Source organism: Oncorhynchus clarkii, chromosome 14 (genome assembly GCF_045791955.1).
Source record: "Oncorhynchus clarkii lewisi isolate Uvic-CL-2024 chromosome 14, UVic_Ocla_1.0, whole genome shotgun sequence".
Classification (NCBI taxonomy): Eukaryota; Metazoa; Chordata; class Actinopteri; order Salmoniformes; family Salmonidae; genus Oncorhynchus; species Oncorhynchus clarkii.
Window position 1 is genome coordinate 22990771 of NC_092160.1, and position 10809 is coordinate 23001579.

A 10809-nucleotide genomic window follows, 5' to 3' on the forward strand; every position below is an offset into this window, starting at 1 on the left:
TGTTGTGCTCGGCGCATGTGACTAATAAAATTGATTGATTTGATTTGAAGAGCACTTGAGCATATTTTCTTCACCGCAGTCAGAATTGTCATTACTTGGTGGTGAAGCATATCACTTTTCCAGTCCCCTTACTAGATGGGCCTGGCTGAACATTGTGTGCCAACAGTTTGAAAAAGCCTGATGGCAGTGCATGCCAAGTGTCTTTTTGGTAACCAGATGGACTGAAACATTTCAACTTCAGTCAGATGCCTTCGAGCCATTTATCACTTATGAAGGGCAGGTGAAGAAAGGCAAGACAGGAGAGCTAATTTCTCCATCTTCATTATCTTTCCTACATTCGGTTTTAATTTAAAACACGCTCCTCAACCTCTCGTGACATGTAATTCTGAAGAACATAGTCGCTACCATTCTGTAAATCTGTGTATCCTTTCATTATTCAGTGTCCTCACTGCCCATAGACTGTATAATGTCCCCACTGCCCATAGACTGTATAATGTCCCCACTGCCCATAGACTGTATAATGTCCTCACTGCCCATAGACTGTATAATGTCCTCACTGCCCATAGACTGTATAATGTCCTCACTGCCCATAGACTGTATAATGTCCTCACAGCCCATATGTGTAGCTCTGTTTTGTATGGCTGGGTGAAGAGAACAGGCTCCATGTGAGGAGACCGCTTTAATTATGCATGTGCTTCAGCTCACCAGGGAATACAAAACACAGCTAGCAGAGATGTATCACGTGCGGCTGCAATACGAGACAGGGAGATTTATGCTGATTCACGAGATGGCCTAATTGTAACTGCTTTGATGCAATAAACTGAAAATGTTACTGCATATTACTGTGCTGAAGGTTTTTGGGGCACAAAAAAAGGTGGATGTTCTATTTGTGAAACAATGAAACTGTCCCTCGTTTGACATATGAATGGATGCTTGTAATGATGAAATTCCAAATTTTGAAATGCAGGATGACTCAATCATTTTTGGAACAATTCACATGAACAAAATTGTTTGTGTTTTGCAATTGCATCAGAGGTTGCAAAATGGAAGTCTAAATAGACTGTTATTAAGCCTCTTGGCGCTGAGAATAGACTACTTGGTGCCATGCAATATCCTGATAAAAATGACTATCATCAGTTATCTGTGAGGGATTGGGTTGGTTCCAACGAAGGGGCAAGTGTCCCTTATTGATTGGCTTCTTGTTATTCCACCTCCATGCATTTTGATGAGAAATGCCTATAAAATATATAAAAGGCAATAAAGGCAATAAAGACGGCCAGACAACAACAAATGAGACTTTCTTTGGACTTTGTGCTTTACTATTTCAGCAGGTAAATAATTTCCTTATAACATAATATTGCATTCACAGCTGTTTTAAAATAGGCTAGCCTCGAACACTGAATTCCACTATACAGAAGGCCAATTACAAGTGAGGTTACAGACCTTTTAATCTCATTAATTGCCAGCGGTCGTGAACGGTTTCCGAAAACAGAGTTGTAATTTGAGCCAACGTGAAGGTCACATTATCGGTCTAGTTGACCACTGCAAGTGCATAATCACTTCACAGGACGGACATTTTGACGGATATTCTAAAGAGAAAGACAGACAGAAATTGCAATATAAGATAACCCAGACTCTTCACTGTCTGATTTAGCCAACAGTTTAGAAGATGCATAATATTTTACAAAAATCAGAAATTAAAGTGTTTTTTGCTAAACATATTTCAAATGGGCAGAAGGGGGGAGAAATGATTTAGGAAAATGAAGAGCCTTCTAATACTGAACAAAAGTATAAAAGTAAAGTTTTATAAATGTAAAGTGTTGGTCCCATGTTTCATGAGCTAAAATAAAAGATCCCAGAAATGTTCCATACGCACAAAAAGCTTGTTTCTCTCAAATTGTGCACAAATTTGTTTAAAACCCTGTTAGTGAGCATTTATTATGTATATCCATCTGACAGGTGTGGAATATCAAGAAGCTGATTAAACAGAATGATTATTACATGGGTGCACCTTGTGCTGGGGACAATAACAGGTCACTCTAAAATGTGCAGTTTTGTCACACAACACAATACCAAAGATGTCTCAGGTTGAGGGAAGCATGCAATTGACATTCTGACTGCAGGAATGTCCACCAGATCTGTTGCCAGAGAATTTTACATTAATTTCTCTACCATAAGCCACCTCCAACCTCTTGAGGTTATGGTATGAGCAGGCAGGCATAAGCTACAGGCAACGAACACAATTGAATTTTATCGACAGCAATTTGAATGCACAGACAGATACTGTGACAAGATCCTGAGGCCCTTTTTTTTTTTTACCTATTTGTCACCAAAAGATGCATATCTGTATTCCCAATCATGTGAAATCCATATATTAGGGCCTAATTTATGTATTTCAATTGACTGATTTCCTTATATGAACTGTAAAATCTTAGAAATTGTTGCTCAGTGTACATAAGCTACGTTCTTAATTGTCACTTTTTATCCCTCTTGAAAGTTTGAGTTTGTGCTAGACATAAACCTGCACAAATGTAGATGGATGTCACATAAGAAGTAAGAATAAAGCTATTCTATTTTGGCTGTTCTATTCTATATTAGGTGCAGTCTACTAAGGTGTAATAAATGCTGGGCGCACATGCGCAATAGGTTAATTCAGGACAGAGATTGTAGTTTGTATGCCCTGATATCAGGAGCTGGCTGCGAAAAGTTTGATTAAACAATTCAGAGACGGAAACTAATAGATCAGATGACAAATATTTAAGGAAAGCGAATTGATATAAATCAGCTGTAACTGTCAATAGAAAAAAACAAAACTTAAAATAATTGAGTGAACCTGAATCCTGAAAACGAATGCTGAAGTCGCTTGCAGACAGAGCAGACAGACTCCTCCTCCCTCTCTATAATTATTATGGCCATAGGATGTCCCAGACTGGTCTCATAGACTAGATGTAACATAGTAAACATAAATCCAGGACACTCAAGTTAGTATGATATGTTACGTTTGGTATGGTTACACAAGATAGAAGGTACCTTATGGCAAAAATGAAAGGACGGTGGATGGTCAAGTTGGATGGGTGGGCGTATAAAGTGAACATCTTGCAACCCAAAGTTTGTGTGTTCGAACCTCATCATATACGACTTTAGCAACTTTGCAACTATTTAGCACGTCAGCTAACCCTTCACCTAACCCTTCCACTGATCCTTTAACCTAACAGCGAACCTTAAACATGTGACCACTAGAGCTAGCTAACGTTAACCACAACAAATTGGAATTCGTAACATATCATACGTTGTTCAATTTCATAATATGCAGTACTTTATGCAAATGTATAACATATTGTACAAATTGTAATTCTTAACACATCATACAAAATGGATGATCGACATCCACAAATGAATACATACCATAAAGTACCACAGTACCAGTCATAATAATACCCATAAAACGTAGCAGTCAAACAAGGAAATGGTTCCAATTGTTTTTCCACCATTCCTTTTTTTTAAACACTTAAAATAAGGGCTGTGTATCGTGTGGGCTTACCCTGGCGTGACGTTTTGATAACAGTGCGAATCTCCCTAGAGAACAAGGTGACTTATCAATATATTCTCCTGTATTTAACCCCTCAAAATGAAATTCTAATTAGCTGCTAATGTGGCTATCATAAAGAAAATACTAATGCCATGATCTGGACTAGACTGCCGAATCGAGGCAAAGGTAAGAATCTCTGGATTAACTATATGTAACGGATGTGAAACGGCTAGCTTAGTTAGCGGTGGTGCGCGCTAAATAGCGTTTCAATCCGTGACGTCACTTGCTCTGAGACCTTGAAGTAGTGGTTCCCCTTGCTCTGCAAGGGCCGCGGCTTTTGTGGAGCATGGGTGGGAGTTTTAAATTGACACAATACCTCTTAGCAAAGGTGTCAGCTTGAGATATACAGGAGCTTGCCGGGATTTGTAGTCTTGCATTATGTCTACTTTGATGCTAAATAGCATTTTCAATAGAAATAGAGCCGAATATATTGATAAGTCACCTTGTCCGAGAGAGATTTACATGGTTATCAAAACGACACAGCTGTAAACCTACACAAAATGGGCATTATGACACCTCCACTGTGGGGCTCTATGAAACATAGCTTACTAAAATAAGTATCTCGGATATACGTACAGAATAATACGAAATGCTCTGAGACCACGTTGGATGCCCGCAAAGCATTGATGAAGAAGCTTCAGTATCTAGCTACACTGGGGCGGCCAACCCTGCTATCAACTCCGAAACACATCCCCGCTACTTGTTAATTCCAAGAAAGTAGCATACTTTCCTACATTTACACAGAGCATAAAGAGAAATTGCACTACAAAGACAAAAGCATTTTTCGAGCGGACACCAGAGGCAACTTTCGCTACAAAGTAAAAAGCAGCGAGCAATAACGATGCGCTCGCAGGAACAGGTCGGAGATCTGCAAAGAGGTTGTGTTTTGCACCCTTTTCAGAGATAACATTGTGATTAGTAAAAAAATATCCTTTACCTGATCATATCGAGGTCTTCCAAGCTGGAACGCAGGACAAGCTGCATATTGCGCCATGACAGCGAATCAGATTATTTATTAATGAAGTGAATCATGAAACTGGATTTTTAAGTAGTGAACTCGCTATACTTCCAGTGAAACGGTTGTCATTAGTTACTACAACCACAAAGTCATAAACCCCGCCTATTTCTACAAATTATCTTCTTAAATGGGATTTCAAACCTAATCTTAACCACACTGCTAACCTTATGCCTAACCTTCAATTAAGACAAGTCCGGCAATTTTTAGTTTTCATTCGTTTTTACAATATAGTACATTTTGACTTTGTGACTGTGGAAATCCAGTGAAACGACTGAAGCGATGAATCGCGATGTTACTTGGGAGGTGTAGTTTTTGTCATGTCGCGTTACACAGCGAAAGTCAGTCAAAATGACTACACATCCCAAAGAACTGATCAGCTGAGAGGTTGCATAATGGTTCTTGTGGTGTGGTCATTCATATATGTTACATAGATTCACAGAGGAACCCCTGTTGACCCAATTTTACTTGCACAGTGTTGCACTGTCTGTACCACAGGAGGTTGGTGGCACCTTAATTGGGGAGGACTGGCTTGTGGTAATTGCTGGAGCAGAATCAGTGGAATGGTATCAAACACATGGTTTCAATGTATTTGATGCCATTCCATTTCCTCCTTTCCAGCCATTATTATGTGATGTCCTCCCCTCAAGAGACTCCTGTGGCTACACAATGAGCCTAGGAGTCGGCAGAATACAGCATTAATCACAACACCCAATGACATTTTTGTAATGAACGAGCTTGTGTAAAGGACCTCACACTGCATGCTTAGCCAGTACCACTTCCTTGTGATTCGGCCCATACCTGGCGTGAAGCTGATCAAACAATGTTTGAAAAGGGTATAAAGACAAATGCTGTAGGCTTACTGTACAGTAGGTTAGGGTTACCTCTATTCTGATTTAAGTTTTGCCAGAAATGTTTGACTTCAACCTTTGAGCTTCTGTAATGTGGAAGTTTGAATTAAGTCTTGTTATAAAGTTACTGAAAAGACAAGCCATGCATTTTTACATTGGAGCAATTCAAAGCTATTTATTCAATGTGTAAACTGATACTAACCTGATATTAGATCATGTGTAACCTGTTTTATTATTCAGCTGTTCACATCTAAGTAGCTTTTATACTGTGAGACATACATCAATTCAAATCAAACTTTATTTGTCACATGCGCCAAATACAACAAGTGTAGACCTTACCGTGGAAATTCTTACTTACACACCCTTAACAAACAATGCAGTTCAAGAAAAAGTTAAGAAAATATTTACCAAATAAACTAAAGTAAAAAATAATAAAAAGTTACACAATAAAATAATAGTAGCAGCAGTGTAAAAACAAATGGGGGTGGGGGGTTATTGTAAATAGTCAGGGTGGCCATTTGATTAATTGTTCAGCAGTCTTATGACTTGGGGATAGAAGCCGTTAAGGAGGCTTTTGGTCCTAGACTTGGTGCGTTTGCCGTGCGGTAGCAGAGAGAACAGTCTAGGACTGGGTGACTGGAGTCTTTGACAATTTGGGGGGGTTTTCCTCTGACACCACCTGGTATAGAGGTTCAGGATGGCAGTAAGCTTGGCCCCAGTGATGTACTGGGGCCTACGCACTACCCTCTATAGCGCCTTATGGTCAAATGCAGAGCAGTTGCCATATCAGGCGGTGATGCAACCGTTCAGGATGCTCTCAATGGTGCAGCTGTAGAACTGCTTTTTGAGGATCTGGGTACCCATTGCCAAATCTTTTCAGTCTCCTGAGGGGGAAAAGGTGCTGTTGTGCCCTCTTCACGACTGTCTTGGTGTGTTTGGACCATGATAGTTTGTTGGTGATGTGGACACCAAGGAACTTGAAACTCTCGACCCGCTCCACTACAGCCCTGTCGATGTTAATGGTGGCCTATTCGGCTCGTCTTTTCCTGTAGTCCACGATCCGCTTTTTAGTCTTGCTCACATTAAGGGAGAGGTTGTTGATCTGGCACCATACTGCCAGGTCTCTGACCTCCTCCCTATAGGCTGTCTTATCGTTGTTGGTAATCAGGCCTACAACTGTTGTGTCGTCAGCAAACTTCATGATGTTGTTGGAGTCGTTTTTGGCCAAGCAGACGTGGGTGATCATGGGGGGACCGGAAGGGACTAAGCACGCACTCCTGAGGGGCCCAGTGTTGAGGATCAGCGTGGCAGATGTGTTATTGCCTACCCTTACCACCTGGGGAGGCCCATCAGGAAATCCAGGATCCGGTTGCAGAGGAAGATGTTCAGTCCCAGGGTCCTTAGCTTAGTGATGACCTTTGTGGGCACTATGGTGTTGAACGCTGAGCTGTAGTCAATGAATAGCATTCTCACATAGGTGTTCCTTTTGTCCAGGTGGGAAAGGACAGTGTGGAGTGCGATTGAGATTGCGTCATCTGTGGGTATTTTGGGGCGGTATGCAAATTGAAATGGGTCTAGGGTATCCAGGATGATGCTGTTGATGTGAGTCATGACCAGCCTTTCAAAGCACTTCATGGCTACCAGCGTGAGTGCTATGGGGCAGGATATAATTTAGGCAGGTTACCTTCGCTTCCTTGGGCACAGGGACTATTCTAGTCTGCTTGAAACATGTAGGTATTAGACTCGGTCAGGGAGACGTTGAGCATGTCAGTGAAGACACTTGCCAGTTGGTCCGCGCATGCTATGAGTACACGTCCTGGTAATCTGTCTGGCCACACGGCTTTGTGAATGTTGACCTGTTTAAAGGTCTTGCTCACATTGGCTACTGAGAGCGTTATCACGCAGTCGTCCGGAACAGCTGGTGCTCTCATACATGCTTCAGTGTTGCTTGCCTCAAAGCAAGCATAAAAGGCATTTAACTCGTCCATTAGGCTCTCGTCACTGGGCAGCTCACGGCTGGGTTTCACTTTGTAGTCTGTAATAGTTTTTATAGCCCTGCCACATCCAACGAACATCAGAGCCGGTGTAGTAGGATTTAATCTTAATCCTGTATTGACGCTTTGCCTGTCTGATGGTTCGTTTGAGGGAGTCGTGGGATTTCTTATAAGCGTCCGGATTAGTGTCCCACTCCTTGAAAGCGGCAGCTCTAGGCTCGATGCAGATGTTGCCTGTAATCCATGGCTTCTGGTTGGGATATGTATATACGGTCACTGTGGGGACAACGTTGTCGATGCACTTATTGATGAAGTCGATGACTAAGGTAGTATACTCCTCAATGCCATTGGATGAATCCCGGAACATATTCCAGTCTGTGCTAGCAAAACAGTCCTGTAGTGTAGCATCCGCATCATCTGACCACTTCCGTATTGAGCGAGTCACTGGTACTTCCTGCTTTAGTTTTTGCTTGTAAGCAGGAACCAGGAGGATAGAATTGTGGTCAGATTTGCCAAATGGAGGGTGAGGGAGAGCTTTGTATGTGTCTTTGTGTGTGGTCTAGGATTTTTTTCCCTCTGGTTGCACATGTGATATGCTGGTAGAAATGAGGTAAAACAGATTTAAGTTTGCCTGCATTAAAGTCCCCAGGCCACTAGGACCACCTCTTCTGGATGAGCATTTTCTTGTTTGCTTATGGACTTATACAGCTCGTTGAGTGCGGTCTTAGTGCCAGCATCGGTTAGTGGTGGTAAATAGACTGCTACGAATAATATAGATGAGAACTCTCTTGGTAGATAGTGTGGTCTACAGCTTATCATAAGGTACTCTACCTCAGGCGAGTAATATCTGGAGATGTAATATTAGACATTGCGCACCAGCTGTTATTGATACACCCCTGCCCCTAAAACGTAGCTTCTCTGTCCTGCTAATGCATAGAAAATCCCGCCTGCTCATATTTGATGTCCAGAAGTTATTTTCGGTCATATGGTAGCAGAAACATTATGTACAAAATAAGTTACAAAAAAAAAAGTTTCAAACAACTTGTAAAAACTAAGAAAATAGCACTGTTGGTTAGGAGCCCGTAAAGCAGCAGTCATCCCCTCCAGCGCCATTCTCTCTCTCTCTCTCTCTCTCTCTCTATATATATATATATATATATATACTGAAAAGTGATTCTAAATGTAAAAAATAAATAATAATAATTGCTTTGGAAATGTATTATAATTTATCTCACGCTTTGAAAAGTAGTGATTTTATTTTTCGAATTAGTACATTGTATAGTCCGCGCGTTAACCTTTTCAAACTGTGCTCCAAATCGTTTTGAAGTCGGAGCATCTGCGCCTTCAATTTAACATCATCACGATCGGAACCTCTATCGTTGTCCTGTCTTGCCACAGCACTGTGAACCGCAGCACATTTAAGAATATGAATGGTCTAGTTATGTAAGGGATCAAGGGGATTGGATGCATGTTTTAAAGAAACGCCCCTCAAGATTAGAGTAAAAAGAGCAGCGCGGAAGTGCTGTTTAATGTACAATGTTGTCAACAAAAGTAGGTTAGTCTTACTCCCGTCCCTATTGCTGAATGCAGCCTTTTGACAGCATGTACTGAAATCGATTGAATTCACATTGGCATTAGTCCCCTCGTTTGGTGATTGGCATTTAGGATAAAAACTAATTCATGCTTGATCTGAAAGTGTGGTCTGAGGCTCGGTATAGCGGGTGTGACGCAATCGCGAAGCCTCCATAGGCATGCCGTTCCCGTGGCCTCCCAAATTTTGGAACAATGCGGAGGGCTCCTTATAGCTCAGTATAACTCCGCATTGGCATGATTGGCTGAGGGTAGGTGGGGGTGGGAGGTCCTGTTTAACACAAATTCACTTCCTTGACAACAGTTCTACTCAACAGCTCGACGCTGCTCTGCTAAACGCAATATGTATGAATGCCCTGACTTCTGCAGAGGCCGTATCACCATAAAAACTGCAGTGCCAATGCAGACGCCAGATTAACCTTGTATCCTTTTAGGCTGTGACAACGAAAAGGTAGCAGACAGATCTACAGTATGTTTTAGCATGGCTGTGACAACGAAAAGGTAGCAGACAGATCTACAGTATGTTTTAGCATGGCTGTGACAACGAAAAGGTAGCAGACAGATCTACAGTATGTTTTTGCATGGCTGTGACAAAGAAAAGGTAGCAGACAGATCTACAGTATGTTTTAGCATGGCTGTAACAACGAAAAGGTAGCAGACATATCTACAGTATGTTTTAGCATGGCTGTCACAACGAAAAGGCAGCATACAGATCTACAGTATGTTTTAGCATGGCTGTGACAACGAAAAGGCAGCAGACAGATCTACAGTATGTTTTAGCATGGCTGTGACAACGAAAAGGCAGCAGACAGATCTACAGTATGTTTTAGCATGGCTGTGACAACGAAAAGGCAGCAGACAGATCTACAGTATGTTTTAGCATGGCTGTGACAACGAAAAGGCAGCAGACAGATCTACAGTATGTTTTAGCATGGCTGTGACAACGAAAAGGCAGCAGGCAGATCTACAGTATATTTTAGCATGGAAGTTTGGTAGGGTGACCGGATTTGTAACTGAAAATAATTTGGCAAACAGACTGTGAACCGAAAAGTGTATGTTTGATTCTAGAGGGGGACAATAAATAATTTGGCTAGGGTGTAGAGGCAGATATGTCATCTTGTCTTCAGGAGATTTTATTATCTATTTACATGATTTAGTCTGATCAGTGGAACAATTCTTAACAATGGGCTAAAATATAGGGTCTTTAGTGTGCTTGTCAGCAAGAACACTACTGTTATTCCCCACACTTATTTCAGTATACCACTTTTTCCCATTTTTGTCAGTGTAATCACATATTTTAAATCTGTTATGACTACTTGTGTCTTTTTAAAAGGAATTATATGAGGCTATTTATTATTGCAGCCATTAATGGACAGTTTTGAATATGTCATACCACTAAGCATTGGATATTAAATGCTCCTGGAATCAAATGTAATTGTTTAAATTTTTGTATAATGCACATGCTAGCCAGAAATGGTAAGGGGACTCACAACTCAAACACATCCTATTTTGTCTATGTAGAGTAAAATTATGGCAAGAATTTTAAACTAGTAGGCATAAACAATGTGAATATTGATATTCATAAATGTTTCTTGAAGGTTGGGTGATTGAGAAATTAATTGTTATAACAAAAACATTTTCAAACACCAAGCATGTGGGATACATCGAAGTGGTGGCCAACCTTCCTGGAAATTGAGAAGGATTTCTTCACCCAAATGACAAATACAAAATGTTTGTGTCCTTACCTTGAAAGCAATCTATGGACAAGCA

At 41.0% G+C, this 10809-nt stretch overlaps 1 protein-coding gene across 1 annotated transcript in view; it reads right to left on the minus strand.

The window, feature by feature from the left end:
• The window catches only part of LOC139366420 (sideroflexin 5b), a 39555-nt gene extending 34904 nt beyond the window's left edge, over nt 1-4651 (minus strand). Inside the window, exon 1 of the mRNA XM_071103887.1 lies at nt 4527-4651. Within this exon, the coding sequence (XP_070959988.1) occupies nt 4527-4583 (57 nt within the window). The 5' untranslated portion in view covers nt 4584-4651. The remainder of the gene's footprint in view (nt 1-4526) is intronic.
• Between the last annotated feature and the right edge of the window lie 6158 nt (nt 4652-10809).